At 32.5% G+C, this 26917-nt stretch overlaps 2 protein-coding genes across 2 annotated transcripts; one reads left to right on the top strand and one right to left on the bottom strand.

The window, feature by feature from the left end:
• Window positions 1–1188: 1188 nt before the first annotated feature.
• LOC131640162 (uncharacterized) lies at window positions 1189–5203 on the bottom strand. Its single transcript, XM_058910570.1, has 3 exons — window positions 4877–5203; window positions 1816–4160; window positions 1189–1657 (listed from the first exon to the last, which is right to left on the bottom strand). Exons 2-3 carry the CDS (start codon window positions 4057–4059, stop codon window positions 1418–1420), a joined length of 2484 nt encoding a protein of 827 aa, XP_058766553.1. The 5' UTR covers window positions 4060–4160; window positions 4877–5203; the 3' UTR covers window positions 1189–1417.
• A 5612-nt stretch (window positions 5204–10815) lies between these two features.
• Window positions 10816–11153, top strand: LOC131640164 (CDPK-related protein kinase-like). Its single transcript, XM_058910571.1, has 2 exons — window positions 10816–10974; window positions 11049–11153. The coding sequence occupies exons 1-2, from the start codon at window positions 10831–10833 to the stop codon at window positions 11151–11153; spliced, it is 249 nt and encodes an 82-aa protein (XP_058766554.1). The 5' UTR covers window positions 10816–10830.
• Window positions 11154–26917: the final 15764 nt, after the last annotated feature.

Below are 26917 nucleotides of genomic sequence, written 5' to 3'. Positions count from 1 at the left end.
ATATAAAATCATATTGTTTTTTAAACTTTTTAAAAATATCAAATACATTTTAAAATATAGACACAACACTCCAAAATCTTATCTTTTAAAACCCATATAAAATCAACTCTAGACAAACCCTTATATTCATTGATTTTGTATGCTCTAAATAAAATAACATATATGAATTTTCATGAATAAAACAGGGATTTAGACCCCTCTCATTTCTCATGCTCTTTTAGTTCAACCCTCTCTTATTTTCTTTTTTGACTAAAAAGATATTCATTCATTCAAATTGAAAAATACATCGATCATTACAAATTCAAGATCGCTAAAAATGGAAAAAGGTGAATCTGCAAACAATCTTGCAACACCTAGGTTAATAGCATACAACGGCAAACTGAAAGTGCCTACAAATATGACAAAATAAAAGTCACCAGAATATTCATACTTCTGGATCTGCAACATTGACGCCCAAGTCTTCCTCAAATCTGCAATGATTTGAAGTAAATGTGTCAATCTGAACCAACAAACACCGTACTAAGACGGGAAAACCAACAAACACCGTACTAAGACGGGAAAACCAACAAACACCGCACAAGACGATGAAAACTTAAAAACACACAAAAGAAGAAGCAAATTTATATGGATAACCACTTATTTAAATAAAAAGAGAAAGAAAACGGTGTTGAGGGAGGGGTGATTTCTAGCCAAAAGAAAGAGTACATTGATTGTCACACAGCTGGAAAAGAAAGAGTACACAATAGAGAAAAATATGAATTAATGGTTGATACTATTGCATCACAAAAGCTGGAAAGAAAAAGGTATGAGCATGAGCATCCAAATTTTTTCATTTCTTGATGATATATTCCCTATCATCAAGAATATCCATTAAATACAATAAGTGAAGTACTTTCTAAAGTGACTTCAAATACTTTGATCAATTATTTATTCCATGTCACCGGACACTAACACAACATCAACACATGAAATTTTATTCAATAACTTAAATTTTTAAAATTACACTGATGTTGATGACACGACATCAATACATAAAATTATGTTCAATAACTTCGTTTTTAAAATTACACTTATGTCGAAGTATTAGTATCAGTGATGTATCAAGATTCAATATCTGTGTTAGTATATCATATACATCATATGACATATATGATATGGTTTCAATTGTTCAGTTTCACATAGACCAAATTGTGCAGTAGATAACAGTACTAGTTTTATTCACATTTTGTATCTTGTAAAATGATAGTATTGGTGCAGTGCAGTACATGTGGTTCCTTTGTACAGTTAATTATACAATAATAATACAATGTAACAAGGACTAGAGAATAACTATAAAGAAAAAAAGGAAGCAATTGGAGAATATTTCACAGTGCATTCACTTTCTGGCCTCAGCTATGATGGTAGAAAAACATTCACTTTAAACTCTGTCAACAGGAGAGAGTGGTGGACCTGAATTATAATATTTACTCGCTTCCTCCTTCGAATTTAGTTCCTTACTCGGAATTTCCATGGAACTTGGTAGTTTCTTGCTGCTTAAGACAGAAACAGAAATAAAGAAAGCTTGTAAATGAGGGATTGTCGAACTGAATTCTACCGAGTAGAATCCGTCTTTCAATGGCTCCATAATGAATAACGGCGTGTCTTCCTCAGTTCCTTCCTGAAATTCATGACATGGATGATGTTAAAGTTGTTTAATCGGCTATATCAACAATATATACAATTGTTGTATATACTATTTGAATTGATTTATTAGAGCTTAACTAATTGTATAATCATTCGTGAGATTGTTTGAGAAAATGTTTGAAAACGGTATACCTGAACGAAAAGTTGAAATCTCTCGAGATGAGGTTTTGAACTCGGGTTCTGGTTAGAGAGAACAAGAAGTTTGCAACCAACATCCCAACCACCACAGTCGCATAATCCGCCTAATTTCCATCGATGAATCAACGGAGAAGGCTCTCCTTTTTTCGGCGAAGCGTGTAAGCCACCAGGAAGTATAACCGTAATATTACTACCCGAAATATCGTTTTCTTGTGAGATGCAAAAACATCTTTTATCTGCAAGGAGGCACTTTAAACATTCCTTCTTCAGCAAGTTAACATTTTCACAAGGGATCTCAATAACAGCAGCAGCAAGTTCCTTTCTCTTGACGAAATCTTTCGGTCCTTTATCCGGCTGGTCATTTCCAACACCGAATAGGACGTAATCTTTCACCATACATTGTCCCTTGAAGTTCTCGTCCTTTGGCTCGGTGACTCTAGAGTTAGAAATTTTCATATGGCCAGCAATGTTATAAGCATATCCGCCAGAATTCTTTTCTTTGCTCCAGTGACTCGTCCATCGACCGCTCTTTTTCTTGATTTCGTTAAGAAGGTAGAATGTGAAATAGCAGCTTCCGTCATCCTTCTCCGACGAAGCTAAACTATTCATGGTAGCTGCAAGAACCTTTCTTTCACTGTTGATCACAAAATGAAACAAAGGTAGTCCATTTTTTATTGTTAGCTGCAAAATAGCTTTAATCGACGATTCCTTGTGATTTTCATCGTGTAAACTGTTTGTCCTAAAGCTCATTGAATTCGGGCTTCCTTTCGGTGTCAAACTGATTTCAGATGAATGCTGCTGTGTGTTTGATGCTTTATGTTTCCATAAAGGGTCTAACAACCTCATGAAAGTGCTTGATCTCGTTCTCTTATGATCACTCGCTTTATGATCTTTGCTAGATTTATTCAAATTGGAATTTTCAAATATCAACGGACCAGATTTTGCGCTAACTTTCTTGGCGCTTTGTTTCGGAAGGGTAGGTCCCTCCTTGAAACTTAAACTTCTTCCTAATCGGTTCAAGCCGAAGCTAAGCTGATCTTGGGACAAGTTATTCCTGTTATTCTCTGTTAATTCTTTCATATTACCGAAAGAATACTGATTTCTTTGCTTCATGTCTAACATTTCTTTTTCAATGCAAGTATCTTTATTAGATATGAAACTAGACATGTTTTTTGAGCAACCTGGTTTCTCCGATCGAACGGAAGAAAAATCAACATCTAGATCAGTATCGAAATTGTCCCGCGTTGTTTCCGAAGCAAGGCTAGCCACTGAAGGGAGAATATTTTCGGTGTAAGCCTCTTCGGGAAGGGAAATATAAGACGAGCTACTCAAGCTTGATTCTGAAAAGTTTTCATCAGATGAAGCTATTGATTGAGAATGTGGAAAGTAGTCTTCGAAATTCGACTGCAGAAACTTTCGCGGACGAAGCAAAACAATGTCTCTTGGCATGATATGACAATGATTTTGATCAAATTCAATATCTGAGTCCGGCCACTGATTCATCTTTATCTTGGCTTCACTTCTTCTGGAACTCATTTTCTTCTCAGAGCCTAATGTGACAGATTTATCTTTACCTTCCAACGATGGAAAGCGATTATCGAAACCAGAATTAAAACGTGTCTCTTTTTTCTTTTGGAAACCCTGCATGCTTATAGCTTCAACCTCATAATCACTCATTTTCCCCTTTCGAAGTGATTTATCTAACTGAATTTCGCCTATGGACTCAAATTCCCTCGATCTCATCCTACGCTCTCCTCCAATGATCTTTTTACCAGAATTTCGATATTGTCTAATATCCCGCGAAGAGCATAACCCTTTTTTATCATCAAACTTTTTATGTCTTCTAGCAGTTGAAGATGACGTGGTTGCAGCCCTCGAAGACGAGGATTCTTCGTTTCCATTGAATGCTTGTCTGTTCTTCCATTTTTCAAGTCGCGACCAATCAAGAACACCGAAATTCAAAGCCTTCTCTTGAATATTTTTTCCTCTATCAGAACTTTTCAGATACCCTGGCAAGTTAGACATGTGTTTGACAAGCTCTTCATGTTGCGTTGAACATTCGTTTATGCTCCCGCGTTTCAGAATCTCTCCTAATGTTTCAAGTTGTGGTTGCTGACTATGATCAATAACAGATTTTCTTTTCGACTTGTCTCGATTTCTAAATTCCATACCAGACTTCGAGCTGATTTTTTTTTTTCCTTTATCTTTCTCAGGTCTTATGTCGAAATCAGACCACATCTTATCAGAAAGTTTCTTCAACAGCTCATATACATTCAGATTTTTCTTTCCATAATCTCATACTCTATAGGAGTTTCTTCTTTGATCTGCCAATTTTCTATCTGGAAATATTGAGATTTAAATCAGTTAACCATGTTGTAAAGAAATGTATCCCAAAAGATGATGCAAATATGCATAAGCAAAATAACTTGTATCACTAACTATGAAGTAGACATATGACACAGACACCAATACATGACACAACACTGATACTGACATATTAACACAACGCTGGTAATAATTTTAAAAATAAATAAATCGAATATAATCAAAAGTGTCGGTGTCATATCGGTGTTTGACACTAACATAGACACATTTTTTCAGAGGAGTCGGTGCTACTGAGATTCTAACCAAATAATTTAACATATGTGGTTAATAAACTACACTTAAATACGCATTGTTTGAGAGAATTCGATTTCGAATCCTGTCTAGAACAATTTTTTACCAAATTTTACTCACTTTCTGCAGAATTTTAAGACAGAAGAAAGAACAGCATGCCTCCAATCAAAATACAAACCACAAAATAACCACAGATGATTAATATGTAAAACAATGGATTAACATAACTCAATTCATCTATAGCATCACATAGAATACACATTAACCAAATCAAATTAAACAATACAAAATTGAAGAACAACAAGAACATACTCAAAAGCAATGATAAAAATAAAAAACTTTACTTTCAAGTCAAGATTCAGTTTTTCTTAGAAAACACAAAACACCCAGAAAAGAAAGCACTGCATATTCTGAAGAATTAACCAAGAAAAAAACTCACCAAAAAGGAGTATGCTATATTTAGGTGGAAAATGAGAGAGACAGATTTCGAAGATCCCGAGGAAGATCAGAAAGGTGAAGTTAAGGAACAAAGAAAGTTAAGGTTGTAAGCAAAGTAAAGAGTAGTGGAAATCAATGGTGGAACACTGTTTAAGGTAGTGAATGATTCTTTGCACGTTAATGTTGATGATGATGATGATGAAGGCTACTTTGTTATTGGTATTGTTATATAAAAAATAGGTGTAATTGTGGAATAAGCAAAAAGGAAGAGAGAAAAAGAATGATGGATTCTGTGTTTGTTACGTTACAGTCTGTGAGTGAGAGTGCGTGTGTCTGGTTTTGGCGGGGGAAGGGTCTACCATTTGGGTCCCATAGGGAGCTTGTTTTGCTTTCACGAATGTTTATGTTTGAGGGTTGGGGCCTACGCAATTCCAACTAATTTTGGTTATTTTATTAGGTTAAGGAGTAATCAAGTTTTGAGATGAGATTCAATAACAAATTAGATGAATGTAACAATTCATATGTATGTTTTTAATGCTCTTAAGTTGATCAGTATTAGATATAGTATGACGGTACCGAGGTTAATTTATAGGTGTTATCCAACACTCTCTTTAATATTTTATTTTTAATATTATCCTGTATAGTTTTACCATACATTCAACACGACATTCTTATTTGCGCTACGCTTGTTTTATTCTCGTGTTGATTTTTAACTGCACAATTCACATGTCTAATTGCAGTTGAATAACATTTTCTCTTCAACTTGAGCGATACGTTTGTGTCATATCCAACCCCTGAAGCACTCCTCAATTTCATCCACCCAACTTAAATTTGATGGTTTACATCACTTCCTATTTCTAAATCGTTTTGTATTACAGATAAAAAATATTTAAACCGCGTAACTTGTGGGATGATATGGTCTCCAACTTTCACCTCTAAATTAGAAACACTTCTCCTTTTGTTGAACTTACATTCCATATAGTTTGTGTTACTTCTACTTAACAGAAAGCCGCACGTTTCTAAAGACCGTCTCAAAGTCTTCAGCCTCTCATTTAAATCCTCCTACGACTCTCTAAGTAGGACTATATCATCTGCTAAATGTCTACATCTCGATAATAGCTTTTGGATGTGTTTTGTGATTACATTCAAAATTAAAGTAAAAAGGTAGTGACTTATGGTTGAACCTTGACGAAAATTTATTTTAATGGGGGCATTTTCCGCCTATCCACCTATATTCGCATACTAGTCAACACCCCTTCATACATATCTTGGATAACTCGAATATATCATAACCCTTTTTTTATTTAGGGCTTTCCATAAAATATCTCTAGGTACTCTATCATACACCTTCACCAATTTAATAAAAATTAGACTTAAATGTACTTTTGATCCCTTTATTTTGATGTTTTAAACTTTTAGTTCCCCCATTTTAAAAACTAGTTTTTGGTCCTTGAACTTTACATGACTTGGGATTTGGTTGGTCTCCATCCAATTTTACATACGTGGCAGTGATGATTAGATATAAAATTTATTTTTAAATGATGTGGCAATGATGACTAGGATAAAAAATAAAAATTTATTAATTAATACTTTAATAATATTATATATTTTTAAAGAATCAAAATAAAATTTAATTTTTTTACAAATATTAATTTATAAATTAATTTATCAAAGAATAAATTAAAGTTTAATATTTTTTTGGCTTTATTTCAGTTTTGGTCTCTCTTTTTCAATAATTTTAACATTTTAGTTTCTCTTTAAAAAAAAAAACTCAAAAACTCAACTTTATGATCCCTCAGTTAAATATTTTTTGAGTTTTTTTTACACCCTCAACTTTTGAGGATGTGGCACATGAGAAGGCTGAGGTGGCTCAAGAAGTGTTGTGCCACGTCATTAAAAAGATATTTAGATTTAAAAAAATATTTTTTAATTTAAAAAAATTAGTTAATATTATTTTTAATAAAAAATAATTTTACTATCAATATTGACAATAAAATTAATTTTTTTATTAAAAGTAATAGATCGTATCTGATCAGACGGATCTTCGTGGCCTGCAACGAATTGGGCTTCTGTGAACAGGGGGGTGTACTTGCAAGATACTCTGATGCCAAAGTGAGAAAAAAGAGAGAGAGAGAGAGAGAGAGAGAGAGAGAGAGAGAGAGAGAGAGCAATCAGAGTGCAAGTACAAGGTAAGAGTGGGAGTGAATGATGATACCAGACTCTTTAGTGAAACAGGGTATTTATAGCCCCCAGCGTTGGGCCAAGATCTCCATCTTACACAAAAGTTATAGAAGTGAAGTGGGTGTTCAAGTTGAAGCATAATGCTGATGGGTCGATAGCAAGACATAAGGCAAGATTAGTAGCTCGAGGATTTCTTCAGAGAACATGACTCAACTACTCTAAAGTATATGCACCAGTAGCAAGATTGAAGACTGTCAATTTGGTGGTAGCCTTGGCATGTAAGCAAGGCTGATCGAAGTTTCACTTAGATGTGAAATCAATATTTTTGAAAGGTCCTTTAGAAGAAGAGGTATATGTCACACAACCTCCTGAGTTTGTGATACAGGAGGAAGTAAGGAAAGTCTACAAGTTGCACAAAGCCCTTTATGGCCTCAAACAGGCACCTAGGTAGGACATGGAACAAGAAAATCGACTCATACTGAGTCGAATTGAGATTTGTCAAATACAAGTCTAAGTATGGTGTCTATGTTCAGGTGTTGGCACAATATATAACAATCATCTACTTATATGTCAATGACTAGCTGGTAACTGGAAATAGCATGGAGAACTTGTCGAAGTTCAAAGAGTTGCTGATAAGGGAATTTGAAATGTCAGATCTGGGAAACTTATCATATTTCCTAGACATGGAGTTTCAAATAACCTAAGCAAGGTATGGTGCTTCATTAAAGGAAGTATGTCAAAGAGTTACTCAAGAGATTCAGGATGGATGATTCGACTCTTGCATCTTCGCCTGTCGAACCCAATTTGAAACTAGAGAAGCATGGAGAGAAGGACAAAGTTGTGGTATTTTTGTTCAAACAAACTGTCGGATCTCTGAGATATGTGTGCAACAGTTGACCTAATATAGGTTTCTCAATTGGATTAGTGAGCAAATACATGACTAAACTAAGGGTATCACACATGAAGGCTGCAAGAAGAATCTTGAAATACTTAAAAGGATCGATAAATTGTGGATTTCTATTTCCACGAGATTCTGAAAGCAAAAAATGTGATTAATTGCTATTCAGATGTTGATTGGTGTAGAAATAAGGAAGACTGAAGAAGCACAACTGGTTACTTCTTTCAAGTATTTGGTGCCCCAATCTCATGGTGCTTGAGAAAGTAGTATGTGGTGGCATTATCATTGTGTGAGGCTGAATATATAGCAAATTCAATGATTAGGAATAGTTCAGATCGACTATGATTAGCTTGTTTTCAACAACTTGAATTATAGGGGATATGTTATGATATAATCCAAGTTGTGTAGCTCAAATTCAAGTTAGTTAGTGTTAAGGATTTGTTTCTTATTATACAAGTTAGTTCGTTGAATATAAATAACCATATTATAATTCAGTTTTCGTCTGTTATTCTTCTTTAATCTCTTTCTTTCTGTTCTCACTAAAAGTATCTCACGCACTCGCAAGCATATAGTGAACCAAAGCATAAAACTGCATTAAAACTTAGGACCTTAATTATCAGTTTTACCTTTGAGTAAAAGTTTGGGGTTTTTCATGTTTTTATAGCCTATAAATGCCTACTTTGTGTTGATTCATTAAGAAAACAATTATTAATTGAATTTTAAAATGCTAATATTAATTTTCTTTGTTTGTGAGCGAATCAATAATAATTGTGTCATTGGCAGCTCAGACGTGATGATGGGCCACCGTGAGCTTCTTATACGGGCTAAAAATGATTCTTTTTAATTTTTGCTTTAATCATATATTTTAATTTTTGCTTTAATCATATATATTATTTTTCATGCATTACGAATTTACGATCATCTATCTACTATCTACCCATTATTATAAGATTGAGCATACTACCGAAAATGCCCTTTCCTCCAAAACAAAATACACTAGCAATTGTTCATTTTGGTAATTAACAAAATAAACCCTTCTTTTTACTACTTTTCACAACAAATTCACCAAGTGTTGCAATATCATTGGTCCAATTTCACTTTTCCCTCTTTCCCTCATTTCAAACCATCTCTCTTCTTCCTCCTCACGTATTATGTTCTCTCCCCCTTCTTCTCTACTATCTCTTTTTCCTTTTCTCACTCTCATTTCTCTCAGGGTTTCATTTTGAAACACTCTCTCTTTCTCTTCAAACATAGACTACTCTTTTCTTCTTTTTTTTCATTCTCTCTCATTTCTTTAACCTTTCCACACCTCTTTCTTCAATTTTTTCGTTCTCTTTTTCATCAAACCCTAGCACGCCGCCGCTCCTCTCTCCTCCTTATTTGCTGCATTTGTTTTTATTTTTTCAATGTTCATGTTCAATGTTGATGTTAATGGTCGGTGTTTTGCTTTCTCTGTGTAATGTGTATTACTCTTCCAAATTGTTTCCTGTTTCTATGGTTCTTTTCTGATTTTAACAGATTGCAACAAATTTTAACATGTCTTTGGGTTTTGCAGATGGTATGTGTAGATCTGGTATCGTAGGTCCCATTTGTGTTGACTTTGTCTCAGCTCGCATTCCCTGAGTCGAAGTTGAAATAAAGATATGATTTTCTTTGTTTTAGGTAATTTTATTTAATCATTTATGAAATTGTAGCAAATGAGATTCAATGATATTGTCTCAAACATAGTTATTGTGTTTTATTATTTTGATTTATTGCTTGATTAAGATTTATTTTTTCATGTAAAAAAATTGGATATATACACGGTTCTTATTCATTTACCGTTCTTCTTCATGTCTGCAAAGGTATTGTTCTCTTCTTCCAATATATTTTGTAAAAAAACCCATTCATAGAAATGAATGATGAGTCTAACATGTGAAATATGGTGTTACTAATTCCTTTTCTGCTTGTCATTAAGGGTTGTTGAAAAACATGCGCAAACTTTTCTGCATCGTGACAAGAAAAGAGTAAGAAACTTATCCTAGCAATATCACCGATAGATCAGTCCTTTTAGCTATTAGACCGTGTTTATCGAGTAAAGGTTTAATCTTTACTAACGTTTTTGACTTTTGATACTACCTGTCACTGTAATCTTTATCGAGTAAATGTTAACTCTTTACCAACTGTCACTTTTGTTAACGTATTATTTTGTGAACATTTTGCCCTAGAATTTGTAATTGTTTTCGTTCATTTCCCAATCTTATAATCTGATATGGGTACAGCTTCCAAAAGCAAGTATTTGGTTTATTTGATAGAGGCTTGGTTTTGGTTTATTTGACAGAGGTTTTCTCATGCTAAGGTGTTGATTACATTGGATGTGGTTTTTGTCTCATATATTGTTGTTCTGTCCTTTTTCAAATAGGGACTTGTGTTGAAATTGGAATTCCCATGCTAATCATGTTTATAATCTTCTCCCAGGTACAAATCAAATAATTGGATAAGAAAAATTGGATTAGTGTTTAGCAAGAAAATTGCTTTTAATTGTCTTGCTCTTTTTTTGTTCAATTTGTTACACCTGCATTGATTTGAAACTGATTTTAATGTATTATGAAATGTTAATTGTTGTTGCTTACATTTTCCTTTCTTGACCATGATTTTGTGTCTTTAACTTCTATTTAACTATGCTATAATTAATACATAGCACAACTAATGAATGATTTATCAGTCTATTTTCCATTCCATTTTTCCAGGTCCAGATTTCGTGGGATATAGAGAGAAATCAATATTATTCTATTTAATGCTAGCAGAACTTTGGGTTTCTTTTCAAATCATACATGTGGATGGCCTATTAAAAGGCTCAACATTTTTGCTTTCCTATTCATTTACAATATACAAGGATGGATTTTGAAGAATTATGTGCTGCTGCATTAAGTGTGCATCAACTCGAAGCTCTTGATCATTGGAAACAACATGCGAGCTGTGCATATGAACTTTTTCAGAAAGATGGAAACAGGGCTATTGTCATTGAAGAACTTGCTTCAGTAAGTTAAAATCACTTTACATAGTGCCACATTTACAATTACATGGCTAATCATCATAATATTCTTTTTGTTAGGAACTTGGGCTTGGTCCATCTATCCCTGTTCATGTTGTTCTTCATGACTGGATACGCCACACCGATGGGAAGTTAAGCTTGCTCGGCTTAGTCAAATTATTTTAGTAAGGATGTCGAACTGATCACTAAGTGAGCCTTCTGTTTTTCTTAGTTCATAACTGTCAAATATATCAATGTGCAATTCTGCTCTAACATGATATCCCTTTTAATATTATAGATTTAAAATAGAAGTTGAAGTTGAATATGAGAACCACAAAGGGACATTTGTATTTGGGGATAAGGATTGTATACCATACACTAAATACATTTTAGTATAACCAAATACAACAACACTTTGTTGCTTGCTTAGGCTGGAGAGCTCCAATACTATTCTTAACTTTAGTGTCTTCTGTTTTTGTTTCTCCATTTAATTCTAAAGATTCTTTCTCCACATTCTTTTACACCTACTCATAATGTCTATAAGCTTATTTGAAGTGTGTATATGGCATGTATTTCTTTGTAGGTTATGATGAGTACATGTCTTTACATGTCCTTTATGGATTGTTCAGTTGCCGTCTAGAGATAAGAGTCACGATACCATCACTGCCGATGAAAATTACAGACTAAGTAACTTTATGACATATATGATGTTTGCTGTCTGATTGATCATTTTGAATTTAATTCCAAATTTACAGACAAAATGAGAAGGATCAAGGTTCATTTGTAAAAAAATAATTGTTTCAATCTATGTTGTATTTCTGTTTTATAGATTGTTGAGTTAGACTGACACAATTTGTTATGCAGATTCCTCTTCCTCTTGTGGATGAGAAGGTTTTTATTTTAATCCCTTCATGACCTATTTGTTTTGTTAGTCAGTTTTTGCTCTATTCTTGAATTGTTAATATGAAATAATGTGTTTGCTCAGCCCGATGTCAAGGCAATCAAGAAGTGGATTGAAGACTTGATCTCTAGAGATTACCTGGAAAGAAACAAAGATAATGCAAATTTGTTCAAGTACTTGGGATGATGCGATCTTGAAGACTTCACATCTGAAGTTTTTAATGCAGTTGCTACAAATAGAAAAACAAAATGCCGATACTTGAAATTGGAGAAAATCAGTTCCTCATAGTTTCCTTAAGGGAGGAATAATGCTTGTAAGTTTTGCCTCCATATCTAGGCATGAACTGCTTACGTTAAATGTGTGCTCATGTTGGAATCTCATTAGGCATGAACTACATTGTTTCTTTGTTTCAATCTCATTAGTATTGTGATACAGTATTACATATCTTCACCATGCATTGAAGATTGTTTCTTGCTGCTGGTATTTTTAGTTTATGTGAAAGCAAATTATATGTCCACCCATAAAAATAGGCATTCAGTGTAACATAGACGTACCAAATTGATATGTCCCCAATTAATGATCTAGAATTACACCTGGATGCAGGTTAAGTGTGTATTAAGCAGGTCCTAATTAATTAAAAACAAAAATCATTTTCCCACACTTTCTTACTTTCTTTTAACTATTTTTCATTTAATCACAAAAATTATTAATAATCTATTTTTTTTAATTTTAATAAAATTAAATATTTATTTATCTCACGGGTCACTATCAATACAATATTTAATTTATTTTAATCGATCATTGCACACTTTTTCTATCTTAATTAAAATTTCAAATTTCTCTCAAATTTTCTTCACACATTTTCTTACTTTCACTTTAATTTTTTTTCTCTATTTATGTATCAACTCTAAAAAATAATGTATTTTTTAATTTTAATAAAATTAAAAATATTATAATCTCACGGGACACTATCAGCATAATACTTATTTTATTTTAATCAATCATTATTTTTATTAGAGAGATAATATCCTTATTTTTTAATTTTCTTTCTTTCTTCATTTCACGTGTCTTTTTTTAATGATTATTTAATACAATTAAATTTATATGATTATTGTTCATTTTACGTTTGTATTTAAATATATTTTATATTGATTCAAATAAATTTTTTATTTCACGGGTCATTATCAACAAAATATCTATTTTATTTTAATCAACAATTACAATAAATTGAGAAATAATTTTTATATAATTATTTAATATAATTAAATTTATATGATATTTTTCATTTATAATTAAATCATTTATTTTAAATTTATACGTATTTAATTAAATTTCATAAAATATTAAATAAATTTACCCGTGCGGAAGCACGGGTATCTTACTAGTTATAGTCATATATAAATAAACAATGATCACTGTTTCTGTTTTTTTACAAGTATTCTGCTTTTAATAAATTTTTTCAATATATTGCTTGGTTGGTTAGAGAAATTTCAGGATGAAAACTGAACAAGTGAGCATTGATGAGAACGAACAAAACAAGATACTACGAATTTGTAGGGTTTTGGAATCCCTTCTTATTGAATATTGATTTTTAGGAAATGTTGTTTTCTTTTTTGTTGATAATATCATAATAGTATGAAATTTTCATGATGATTGGTCACATGCATGTTCAATTTTCCATGGCATTAGAATTCAAAAGTAACACATATACGTTATATACCCAATAATTCCAAAATTTTAAATTGATCATATATAGCCTGCACGGGTATCAATCATCATAATTCATGAAAATATATATATATATATATATATATATATATATATATATATATATATATATATATATATATATATATATATATATATATATATATATATATATATATATATATAGAAAATGGGTGATGCACTGACAGTGTAAAAAAATTTTACACTGTCAATCAATCACGACCATGAATCAGGACAAGTCAGACTGTAATTTTAAAAAAACTGATATGACATGGCAAAACGATTTGTTTCTATTGGATGACAGTGTAAAACTTTTTTACAATGTCAATGCACTACCTTTAACCTCATATATATATATATATATATATATATATATATATATATATATATATATATATATATATATATATATATATATATATATATATATATATATATATATATATATATATATATAACAACACAACATAATATTTTTTTTCTTATCCTTACAAGAATTGTTTCTTACCAGGGCATGCACACAATGATACCATAAATAAATGGATTGTTATACTCTAGTAATAACAACACAACATACATCTATCCAAGTATTGTCAAAACAAAAAATAAAAACATTTGAAATCTATTTCAAGATGGAACAAGAAATCGATGACATGCATGATGAAGTTAGTCGCAAAATCTCTCTGGTAAAGTGTACTTACAAAGTTATCACTTCAACGCTTAAATCAATAATATTTTAAATAGTAGTGGCGTGTGATCGCGATTATATACGAAGAACAATTAAAACACCTTATTTGAATGCAACCAGGGACAGGGACGGAGCTATTTGTGTGAAAAAGTGGGCCCATGCCCCCACCACATTTGCTACAATTTTAATAATAATAATATTGATAATATATTTAAATATTAAATAAGCTAAATATTAAGAATAAATTTCTCACATGGCCCCCACTTAAATGTCTCTTGTTTTTCTTTTTCTTTTTTTTAAACAATAATTTCTATATATTAAATAAAATAAATATTTTAATAAAATAAAATAAAACTAACTCTCCTTTCCTTATTCCTATTAATTTTTCTTGACTCTTTCCAAACACAAATAAATTACTTTGGTATTCCTCTTCCTCTCCAAAGTACTTTTCTATTATTATTTTCTTTTTTATTGTTGATATTTTAAAAGGTAAAATTCTTTAAAATTTTTTTTTGAGTTTATAATTTATTTTATTATTATAATAAAAGTGATAATATATTGTTACCTTATTGAGTTTGAGGTTGTGTTAATATAGAAAATTTATTATTATAGTTTTTTAGTTCTTATTTGAAATTATTGTGTGTATCAACTTTATACTATTTTATACTATTAGTATGAATTGATTTTGAATATAATTTTAAATGTACTATATCTTTTTTTTTTACTTTTTATTTTTAGTAATACGCAATGAAAAAGTATTTCAAAAGAAAATCAGCAAAGTAATCATCAACTTCTAATTCTCAAACACTTAATGAAAGTTGAAGCATCAAATCGGGTTCCCCTTTGAAAAAAATATTTTTAGAGTTTGAATCGGAAAAACTTCCTAATGATTAAGGCCAAGATTGTTAGATTATCATCTAAGTGATAAAGATGAAATTAGAAGATATTATTTGCAAAAGGATTCTTGTCAACTAAAAGAGATTAATTTTACACAAAGAAAATTTGGAGATACATTTCATAAGTTTAATTCTGATTGGTATTTAAAATATGGCAGTTGGTTCGAATATAGTCAAAGTGAGAATGCTGCGTATTTTTGTTGATGTGAAAATTAGAAAATCATTCAACATTTTCAAAATATGAAAAATCGTAAAAAACAATTATGATGTAAAATTTATATTTTTGAAATTGAAATATATATATATATATATATATATATATATATATATATATATATATATATATATATATATAGACCCCTACTCAAAATTCCGAGCTCCGTCCCTGAATGCAACATGGAATACGGGAAACATTGTTTTGATTCCAAGGTTGCCGTGTCGTAGAACTTTTGGTCGTGTAGCGACTCAAGATGGTGTATTTTGTTGATCTTCCTTGTAAGAGTTTCTCATTCAAAAGGAGTGCACTCCGTTGTTGACTAGATTGTAGATGCTTGCTATGAGTTCTTCCGTTCCTTAAATTTCGAGTGTTTCTTGGAGTTGTTGAAGATTTTGAAACATTTCTGGTTCAGGTGCTTGCTTTTGTGTTGGAGGTTGTTTCGATGTTTGGTTTTGAAACATCTGTTGAAAAAGTTTGGAACGACGATAATCTTCGAAAGTTTCATGATTCAACTATTGAAGGAACCGTAATCTGGGGTGGCGAGATAGTCAGAGATGTTACTAGAACCAGTCTGCCCTTCTCTACAACATAAGTAGGATCTTCACGAGTGGAAACGACCTGTGCGTTTTCAATTGTAGCATTGTAACAATGTTGAGTTGAGCGACTAATTGAGTTAATTTGGAAGATGTATCACTAGTGGTTGAGAAAATTTGCGGCAATATAATCGGTTAACAAAAACGGTTGTAAGGCGCAACATAGAAGTTTATATGTGTTTGATGTAGATTTCGTAAGTATCAAGAAATATTTTCATAGACGACATCATTGTTCTAAAGTGGAATAAGAAATTGATGATATGTGGATGAAGTTTCCCATAGAAGTTCTCTGGTACGACGAAAAAGAGTCTCAGGTGGAAGGAGAAGGGGTGTACTTATAAGGGTAACACTCTGACGCCTAAATCAGTGACGTTAGAGATGTGCAACTTGAAAGACTAAAATGAAAATGTACCTTGGTGTGGCATATTATTGTGCTTGCATATGAATGATGATTAAAATCGTCTTTGATTAATGTGACGTGGAATGTGGAAAACTGTTAGATTAATCTTTAGGTATACAAAATTCTGAATTGAATCATCGAATTAAAATGATCTTATATTGTTTGGTCAAACGATTGATAGACCATTCGAGGTGAACTCAAATAATAAAGTGTAATTTGAGTACACATCATTTAATTTTTCTTTACAATCAAAATAATCTATAACTATATATAAAGAGGATACAAACTTTTGGAGTGGCCTTATTTTGTTCCATAGTTACCCTTAATTTGTCTTATTTTGTTCCGTCAATTAGTGAAAAACTAATTTTTTTTAAAACAGTAACTACCTATATATTGGGCAATTTATTAATAGGTGGGAATGATGACAGATTAGACATGAAAATTTTATCTGAGAATGATATCAAATACGGTAGAGAAAAGGAGAGAAATTTGGTCAGTGAAGAAGAAATAGATGGCTTCCATCATCCAATGCAATGATACTTTATTCTTTTTCTTTTTTTCTTTATTGTCTCAATATCTCTCTATGTCTTCTTTTATCTTAGATTTGTCTCATATTTTAGAATTTGTTGTGACTTTGTCTTTGATTATTATTGAAGTTTTGAAATATACTGATGCATTTTATTTTATTTTATGATAGTTATTTAATTTTCCTTTATTGAGAGAGGGAGAGAGAAGAGAAGGGATGAATATATATATATATATATATATATATATATATATATATATATATATATATATTACAAAAATAAATATTCATTTTATTTTGACGCTGTGCGCATTAAAAAGCGGACAAACGGGTACGAGAGTGCCATTTAAACGCTAGTATTAATAATTTAGGTATGCGATCTCATGGAGAGGATTTATCAGATTATCTTTATGTAGACAAAATTCTAAATTAAATATTCGAAGAACTCAAAAAATAAAGTATCATTTGAGCTTGAATTTAGTTTTTCTTTACAAGATGATATTAATAATTTGGTGGGTATGTATCATTTAGTTTTTTTTCTTGCAATCAAGATGATATTCGTTAGTTGATATTGTTAAAGATCATTTTACGTTGGTATTAGTTTTATTTAAAATAATTTTTACTTGTAATGAAGTTAAACATCATTAAATTATTTATAGAATATTTGATTTTGAAATACCCATAACGCTGAACATAGGTATACATCATTATTATAGTAAAAATAATTACACATCATTAGCTCTTTTCTCGCTAGGCTTTCATCACACGCGGGGATAGTGTGTGAATAAATTTTGGGGGTGAGTAATAATAATAGCACTAGGTAAAAAAATGTGTTTGATTAGAATATGTTTAAACATTAGTTGGTTTAAACTTTCAGGATATGAACAAACAAGTCATTCATATTGTGAATGATACGAGAGTCCTGGATAAAATATTTAAAAAGTAGGAGATGTTTAACGGGCGATTGCCAGCTAAAAGTCACTTTAAATTTAGAGATTTGTCTTTCATAAATATGAGAAAAGTTGTAGGAAGAACAAATTACATTACAATAAATAACATTTTTTATCATGAATTTTTTACCACGTACAATAAAAAAATTATGGATATAGCTGATTGGAACATCTTGTTTTACGACGGATTTGTTATTTCGATTTTCTGTAAAATCGAGATAAAAACTCCCTATTTTTTATTCTTTTTGCAACAGAAAAGACGCCTTTATTTTTTGTAGATTTTACGGGATGGTTCGTTGTCTCGGTTTTTTTAGATTAACCGAGATAAATACTCTTTATCTTTTTAATTTCTTCAGTGTTTACCTAAATCAATTATCCAGTCCTAACGAAAGAACACTTCTTCTGATCTTAGGAGTCATAGCGAACGAAGAAACTCTCTCATTGGTATGTTATTATTGTTCTTGTTGTTGTTGTTGTTCTCCATTACTGTTGTTGTTCTTGTTGTTGTTTTTTTTGTTTTGCTAAACAATGGATCATGTATATATATATTGATCTGCACCCAAAACAAGTGCAGAAACCAACCAAAAACATCAGTTGCAGTACCGGCCCTTCATATTACAGAACCAGTCTACCCAACTAAATTACATGCTAACCTACAAATACATTAAAGGACATTGGTTCCATTCATAAAAGTTACATGTAACCTTACATTTGTTGCCTATCGCAAGCCACCACCAAGAATACGTCTTAACATTGTGTATAATCTCCGCTATGTCGCATACACCATTATTAAACACTATATCATTTTGATGTCTCCAAATACTCCAACAAACCGTTATCCAAATCGCACCCACCCTCCTTGTCGACCCTATTCTCTGTAAAATGTCCACCATTTGCAATAGGTCCTCAGAGCATTCAACTAGTGGATGAGTATCCATCTCAAGCCATATGTGGATCTTCTCCCAAATCGCCACAACCACTTGACACGATAGAAACAAGTGATTGGTGCTCTCTTGACATTGACAACCAAAGGCACAAAAGCTATCAACACTACCCGAAATAATTCCCATTCTTACCAGTTGTGCTCTTGTTGTTGTTGTTGTACTTCATTACTGTTATTCTTGTTGTTGCTGTTGTTCTCCATTACTGTTGTTCTTGCATGTTGTTGTTGTTGAGAAGCATTACTTTTGGTTGTTTTAGGTTTTGGTTTTGGTGTTTTGGATGGTTAACGTACAAACTGCCTCAAGAATCAATGAATATATGAAAGACAACAAGATAATTTACTGTAAGTTATAATTTTTATGTATGAAGCACTTCCTTTATTTTTGTTTTGGTTTTATTCAGATTCAGTATAGGATGAAAGCTGATAGATTAGTGTGTATGAAACCATATAATGAAACCCATAAATTAGTTGTAACCTAAGCTGACAGATACGAAATCATAGAATAAAACTTTCATCAAAATTACAAAAAAATGTCATTTTTTATGAATCATATCTAAATCCTCTTGCCGAGAGAAAGTTTGACCAAGTATAATCTGCTTCATCATCATCAGAATCGATGATGACTGGCCTTTTTTACCTTTCTTCTTCTCGATCTCCTCTTCCTGAGAAGTCTCCCAGGTCTCAAAGGTTCGGTAGCAGGGTCTCTTTCAATGACTTGGACCTCTACATCCACAACAGCTTATGTTCTCTCAGTATTTGATGAGATACTCAGTTTCTGTTTTGGTTCTTCCTCTTCTTTGATTTCCTTGGATAAAGTTTCAGCAGAAGTGCTCATTTTGAGTCTCCCTCTTCTCTGATTTCTCTGGATGAAGGTATTTCGCTTTTATATTGACTCTTCTGATTCTTCCTCTTCTATGATCTTTAAAAGTCTAAAATCCAAAAGATTCCACGAATGTCAAGTACTAGTATCTCCTTCTAATTATTGCTTCTTTTATTCTCCATATTTTCTTATCTGGGAAGTTGGAAAGATCTTCTGGTAGACTAGCTACCTTGAGCTATTGAATGATTCCATCTCTTTGTCTTTTCAAATTTCTTTTTCCCTTCTTTGATATTCCTTCCACTCCTTCTTACACATAATTTGATGTAATGATGTGTACATTGTAGGTTCCTAAGGAATTGCGTCATTGATGTTATTCTTGTTCTTGTTAATTTTATTGTTGTTGTTGTTCTCCATTACTGTTCGTGTTGTTGTGGTTCTCCATCCAATTCTAAAAATAATAAAAAGGCTAATGCCGGGAATCGAACCCATATGCAGTTAACTTTACCCCTTGGCGTTTTAATAACCGAGGTGATAAGGGGTAGCTTTTCATGACTACGTTACCTCGCTTCCGTAGCCGATGTCAAACACATTTCGTTTCCGACGTTAAATGTGTTTTTTGTAGTAGTGTTGAACTAAAGAGACTAGTTGAGGATGAATATGACAACACAAGAATAAAAGTTTTTCTTTAAAAGTTACATATGTTAAAGACATGAAGTTAATTAAAAGATGAAGACTACCAAAATACTAGTGATGAAGACATGAATCTCATGTTTACAGAATTTCTGAGACACAAAAAATAAATTTCAAAATTCTAGAAGCAAGATCAATCGTCATGCCAATTTGCTTCTAGTGTAGAAAGAAAGATCACATAAAGTTCTTATGTCTTCATGATCAAAGGAAATATAATAGATAAAAAAGACTACAAAAAGACATTGAATGAGCTTACATCGCTTGAAACGACAACTACATGGCTCCTTCGATGAATAAAAAAAAGAGAAAGCAACATGCCTATGTCCTAATGTCAATCCAACTTCTGAAGTTACTTAAAATAAACTATTCAATATATGTAAAAAGTTAGATAGATATTAAAGTAAATCAAAACACATTGTTTCTACTTCTAAATCTACCATCTCTTCCATTGAAAAAGAAAATAAAAATTTGTTGGAAGAAATAAATAGCCTTAGAAAGAAACTAGTCAAAAGTGTGAACAACACAATATTTGGAAAATAAAATTGAGGATCTGCATAACACACATGATAAGTTTACCAAATGAAGCGATAACATGAATCTTCATCTAGGTAATCAGAGAGCATTTTATAACAAAGTAGTTCTAGGTTAAGAACCCAAAATTAATGTCAAAATTTTTATCAACATATATGTTTTGGGACGCCCATAAGGCCCAAAGGGAAAAGGCCCAATAACAAAGTAAGAGAGATGAATCGCAGTATAGGTAGTCCCCTTTTCCACTATGAGTAGATGATTCCACACACAAGAGCTTTGCTAGTTGTCCAAATCTATTTGACGGCTGATCGTGTTCCATGTTTTCAGCTTCTAACCACTTCCCTATTTAAGAAGGGAAGTGGGTCATTTCTCAGGTTTCAAATCCTTTCTCATTCGTACATCAGTTTTCACTCTCAGGATAACTTGAGAGATAGAATTATAACCTTGTAGATCAACCCCCTTTTCACCACATCAAAAGCTCAGAGCCACCTTAAAAAGCTATACATCTTCAATTATTGATCAACTCTGGTTCCACCAAGAAACAATATCCTGTGATAGAAATAATTACAAATGCATTACTCTTAGATAATGGACTTGAAAAACTACGGTTCTTCCTCTCACAAGTGTTAAATTATCACATCTTTATTATGTTTATTTTTCTATTATCCCTGTTTTGAAAATAAAGATTTTCATAAAGGGGTCAGAAACACAGAGGGGAAGGTTAACAAAATACTTTCTCTAAAAGAAAATATCCCAAATCTAGATCTTGCCATATGTGGGGAGAAAAACAATCCCTTATCCTGCTTAAATGTGCCTCTTTGTGCTTATGTTTCATCAAGGAACTCATCCTTTTTATGAGCTATTATTTATTTGATCTAGGTATTTTTTCCTTTCCCCCACCTTTTTAAGTATACCAAAGAAGGATAACTATACTCTCATGGGTATTAGAGTATACTCTTTATCTGTGATGGGCAGTTTAACCACTCCAATATCTCAATCTATTTTTTCTATTGTTCTACCTTCTTGAGAGATGTGTTATCATCATAAAAAGGGGGATAATGTGAATATATGTGTTGTGCAGTTATAACTATCATTTGGTTTTGATAATGACAATTAATAACAAATTTCAAGTAGATGATAACTCAATAAGTCAAACATCTTTTGGGAATTGATAACTCTCTACAAAAGTTCTTTGAGATAGTTGTCAAAGAAGGAGTTGATTGCAATTGTCTAGTAGTTTCTTGTGACAACATCTAATAAAGAAGAAGATATCTCAAGCCTCATCATTCAATGATTCAAGTTCCATTTGAAGTGCTAAGAAAATGTTTAAACAAGCATAGGAACTTGAATTCTAAAATTTGTGAAAGTGAGAAAGCTTGTATAGTTCTGCACTTAGTGATTTAGAGAGATCAGTTTATTGTAAAAAGGACAAGAGTAAGTCTTGAGGTGCTAAGACAACACACACACAAAATTATTTTCAAACATCTTTTGATTTCATTAAATTTCTCAAAATCAATCCAGTCATGTATGGAATCGATTAAAAAATGTTTCTAATTAATTAGGAAAGCTAACTGACTAACTAACCGATTAAGGACTTGGTCTAATCGATTAAATTAATATGAAACACCTTCTAATCAATTATAAAACCATTAATCGATTAAATTATATATCCATTTTAGCGTTTCCTTTTTCAGATTAAGGTTGATGTTTTCTTAAAGAAAATTAATCGATTAAAACATCTTTATTATATCATTTACTTGTCCCATGGATCATTTTCTTCATGAGCCAAATAGTTTTCTCTCTATAGGAAGCTTCTCCTCATTTCATTTGACACCCGATTTCGAAATAGATATCTTTCTAGTATTCTTTTACTCTCATTCTTTCTAAATTTTTTTTTCTCACTAAAGTTTATAAAGTCTTGAAATACTGAGAAGTCCTTCTAAGTATTGAATTATACCAATGTTATTCTTAATTTGTTTCATTCGAGAGTGTAGCTCTCTTTTTTAATATCCTTGTAAAAAATTGGTTGGTTGCATGCTAAACTTGAAATAGGCTCAGGTAAAAGTTCTTGAGCTAAGCCTATGTAAAAGTTTTGTATGATGTTATAAGGTTTGTGGGCTTATCTTGGGTAAATGTTTCAAGTATTGTTGAAGGTTATTTGGGCTAATCTCATAAAAATCCAAAGTTATCTTTAGTGGAACTCTTAAGAGGAAAGTATTGTAGATAGGAGTAGACCAAGTGGTTAGATTGAACTTGGATAAATCTTTGGTTCAATCTCTATATCCACTCACCCTTTATTTTTTATTGTTTATTTCATTTTAGGTGTATATCTCTGTTCATCTTCATCTTTGTCTATCTTTCTGCTACAATCTCTTTGCTTATTTTTATATACGGATATAAGAATTTTCAAGAGTCTTATAAATTGTTCTCGAATTTCAAATATCACAATTCACCCCCACTTGTGATTGGAGTCACTTGGTCAACAAAAACAACATAAAACAAGAATTAAATATAATACAATACATTAGAGACATAACATACATGTCCCTCTCAAATAAGTGTAATTCTTGCGATGCCAAACTATAAACCTCACCAGCTAAGATTACTAAACCCATGAGGTTATCCATAATAACTGCTATCATCTGCAGGCATTGAGCGTCATCCGCACCATGTGAAGATAGTAGAGGCGGTGACACATCATCAATAAGTCCCCCAACATGAGGAGGTCAAGCAATAAAAGGTCCAGCATGAGAAGGTTCAACATCGTCTCCATGCTACTTAGGTAGGATGATTCAAGGGTGTGATACAGTAAGGTACCACCCTAAGTAGCCACTAAGGTCACTCATCACAATTAATTAGAAAAAGCAAAGTGTTATCAAACTCCTGATGTACTTTATAGTCTACGTAGGGTTTCTAGATGAGATTGTCTACAGTCAGTGCATCAATCCTCTTCTTATACTCCACAACGCCTCCCAGGTGTGCGTGTATACTCCTCCATCTCTTGCCCCTTGTGGACCCATCAGTGGTAGAAATAACACGCCTTTTACAAACGAAGGGAAAATGCTCATATATATAGCACTGCACAATAACATAGACTCATCTAACTGCAATAAATTTCATAAAAAGAACTTAAATAATAAGAAATAATAATTTTTTATACTTAAAATATACTCTATAACTAGTAAGCCGCCTCGTCTAAAAAATAGTCACCTCTCCAAATGAAGCATATAGAATATTTAGTGCAACACAACCCCATGCCCAGCTGACATCCTCAAGGAGACTAATTAGCCACATGTACTTCGCGTCGATATATACATAAGACTTATCCACAAAGATAGTACATCCTAGAAGATGTAGCATGTATATCCTAGCGGTTTCCTCAAACATATACTGCTGCATTAGTTATCGATACCTATCCCACAATCAAGATTGGCGAAATTGAGCACCCTTGTTAAACTTAAACTCCTCTATCACCTGCTCCTCACAAACCCCCAAGGGATGTACAATAGTCATACGTGCAACCTTCTAACTAATGAAAGGAGTTGTGAAGAAATTATCTGTCAGGGAAAGATGAAACAAATAAGAGATATCATCCAAGGTAATCGTCATCTCACCAAATGGAAGATGGAAGGAAGATATCTCCTTATGCCATCGCTCAATAAAGGTTGTCAATAGTTGACCGTCGAGCATGGTTAGCAAACAGTCCACAAGTGAAAGGAGACCACAATCATCAACAACTGCCTTGACCTCTTCTGGCATAGGATTTAAGAACTTATTCAACTTCCCCCCTCGGGTAGACACCTTCAACGGCAGTCGGTCATGTAACAAACAAATTCAAAAGCATCACTTATTTTCAAGGGTATGAAAAATAAATAAAGTCACATCATCAACATATCATATACATACTTCTCCTTGCTATAACAAAGTTAAAGCATAACTTATTTTCAACATATGAAAAATAAATAAAGTCACATCATCGACATATTATATATACGTACTTCTCCCTGCCATAATCTGAATGCCACACGATCAACGTATCTAGTGAGCACATAATAGTCATTGGACCCTCAAGGAAACCCTTAATCCATGTGTACATACGACTTGGTCGAAGCCGGAGCAGTGACCTCTATCTCAATAGGAGGAGTAACCTTGATACTACCCGTAGCATGCACCTTAGTAACGTCTCCAGGGTAACCTCTATAGTAGTCGGAGCCTCCATCTTAGAAGGATGTGGCACCTTTGTTGTCTCAGAAGGATGAGTCACCTTTGTATCCCCCACAATTTGCATTTCATCTGGAACTACTTCTTGAACATTAGTTGGTTCACCATCTTGCTCACCTCCGGTCCATCTAGCAACAACTCTAGATCCTCTACGTCAGATACTCTAGGGTGCACGAAATTGCTTGGCCACCATCCGCCTCCTATGAGAACCATTCAGGGCTACTTTCCCAGCCCGAAGATGAGAGTCTTCTACGTCATCTCGCCTCACTCGAGCCCTTACTACAACAACTTCAGCTTTATCACGCTGCCGAGAAGCAATCGTGCGATCTAATCCTCTGGTCCTTACTGAAAAATAAAACAAAAATATTTTACCAACCAGGTTTTTTGAAAGATCCTGTAAAAACCATGACTATTTTTGGATTTTTTGAAAAACAGTAAAAATGCATATATTTACCAAATATTTTGAAAAAACTCAATAAAAACCATACATTTTTTCTAGATATTTTGAAAAATATGGTTAAAATGCATGCATTTTTAACGATTATTTATGAAAATCCCATATAATGTATTTATTATTTACTGAATTTTTCAAAAATCATAAAAATGTATGCATTTTTAATTTTTACCAGTTTTTCAAAAAATCTTACAAAAATGCATGGAAAGCATGTGTTTTTACCGAATATTTCCACAAATACAGTGTTTTAAAAATTGGACCGGCTGGTCGGACTCATCACATTGGGAATCGGTTAGGTAACCAATCTGGTTCAATTGTTGGGTTAATATGTTGTTCAACCGGTCAAAATCAGTGTAAACCGCTAAAACCAGAAAAACTAACGGTTTTTCCGAATCGGAGGTTTAAGTGCTTTTTAATTTTTTTTATTTAAAAATGTTGGTGGTATTCTATAGGTGGTATGTTATAAGTTATAGTGTTGCAGGATTCTGCAGAGGAAAACTAGTTTTAGTCACTTTCTGCACTATACTTCTAGTGGTGGAAGAACATTGAAAAAACTGCTGATTTTATTAAATTCACCACCCACTGCTATATATTTCTTAGCATTACAAAGCCTCTATATAGGCTTGAATCAAAACTGACTTAGAAGACAATAAGATGATAATTAAAATGAGGACTCTTTGGTTCTTTCAATCTTAATGATACAAATGAAAACAATCATTATAATGTGATGGTTACACTTCTTTCATAATGCTTACTAATAGTGGTGGTTACAACACATTAATTTTAACACTCCCCTTTAATGTGTTGCTCTTTAACTCCCATTGCTTCTCTAAGTTGCTAAAATCTTCCCCTTGGTAGTGCTTTAGTAAAAATGTCTACAAGCTGCTCTTGTGAATTGCAGAACACTGATTGCACATCGCCATCTTCGATCACACTTCGAATGAAGTGGTGTTTTATATTAATATGTCTTGTTCGACTGTGGAAAACAGGATTCTTTGCCATGGCTATTGCTAATTTATTGTCACAGTGAAGCAGCAAACTTTCTTCTTGCTTTTCTCCGATATCTTCAAGTATTCTTCTCAACCACAACGATTGTTGTGTAGCCAAACCAGCTTCCAAATATTCTGCTTCAGCTGAAGATTGCGCTACAGTGTCTTGTTTCTTTGAACACCAAGAAATTACTCCTGAACCCAGGCTGAACACATAACCAGACGTGCTTTTCATGTCATCAACACTTCCGACCCAATCACTTTCACAGTAGCCTTTAGCTTCAAGTTTAGAATTCTTTTCAAAACCTGATTCCATGTTCCATGGTTCCCATGACATACCTTAGAACTCGTTTTGCTGCTCCAAGATGTAAATGACTTGGTTTACTCATGAACCTTGAGAGTA

The sequence above is a fragment of the Vicia villosa genome, unplaced genomic scaffold (assembly GCF_029867415.1).
Source record: "Vicia villosa cultivar HV-30 ecotype Madison, WI unplaced genomic scaffold, Vvil1.0 ctg.002979F_1_1, whole genome shotgun sequence".
Lineage (NCBI taxonomy): Eukaryota > Viridiplantae > Streptophyta > Magnoliopsida > Fabales > Fabaceae > Vicia > Vicia villosa.
This window is presented reverse-complemented; position numbering and strand designations above follow the sequence as displayed.

Excerpts from the sequence above, each read along its gene's own strand:
- LOC131640164 (XM_058910571.1), top strand. The coding sequence starts at position 10,831 with ATGGATTTTGAAGAATTATGTGCTGCTGCATTAAGTGTGCATCAACTC. Across the intron at positions 10,975-11,048 it reads TCATTGAAGAACTTGCTTCA|GAACTTGGGCTTGGTCCATC; the intron begins GTAAGTTAAAAT and ends TCTTTTTGTTAG.
- LOC131640162 (XM_058910570.1), bottom strand. The coding sequence starts at position 4,059 with ATGTGGTCTGATTTCGACATAAGACCTGAGAAAGATAAAGGAAAAAAA. Across the intron at positions 1,658-1,815 it reads GATTTCAACTTTTCGTTCAG|GAAGGAACTGAGGAAGACAC; the intron begins GTATACCGTTTT and ends CATGAATTTCAG.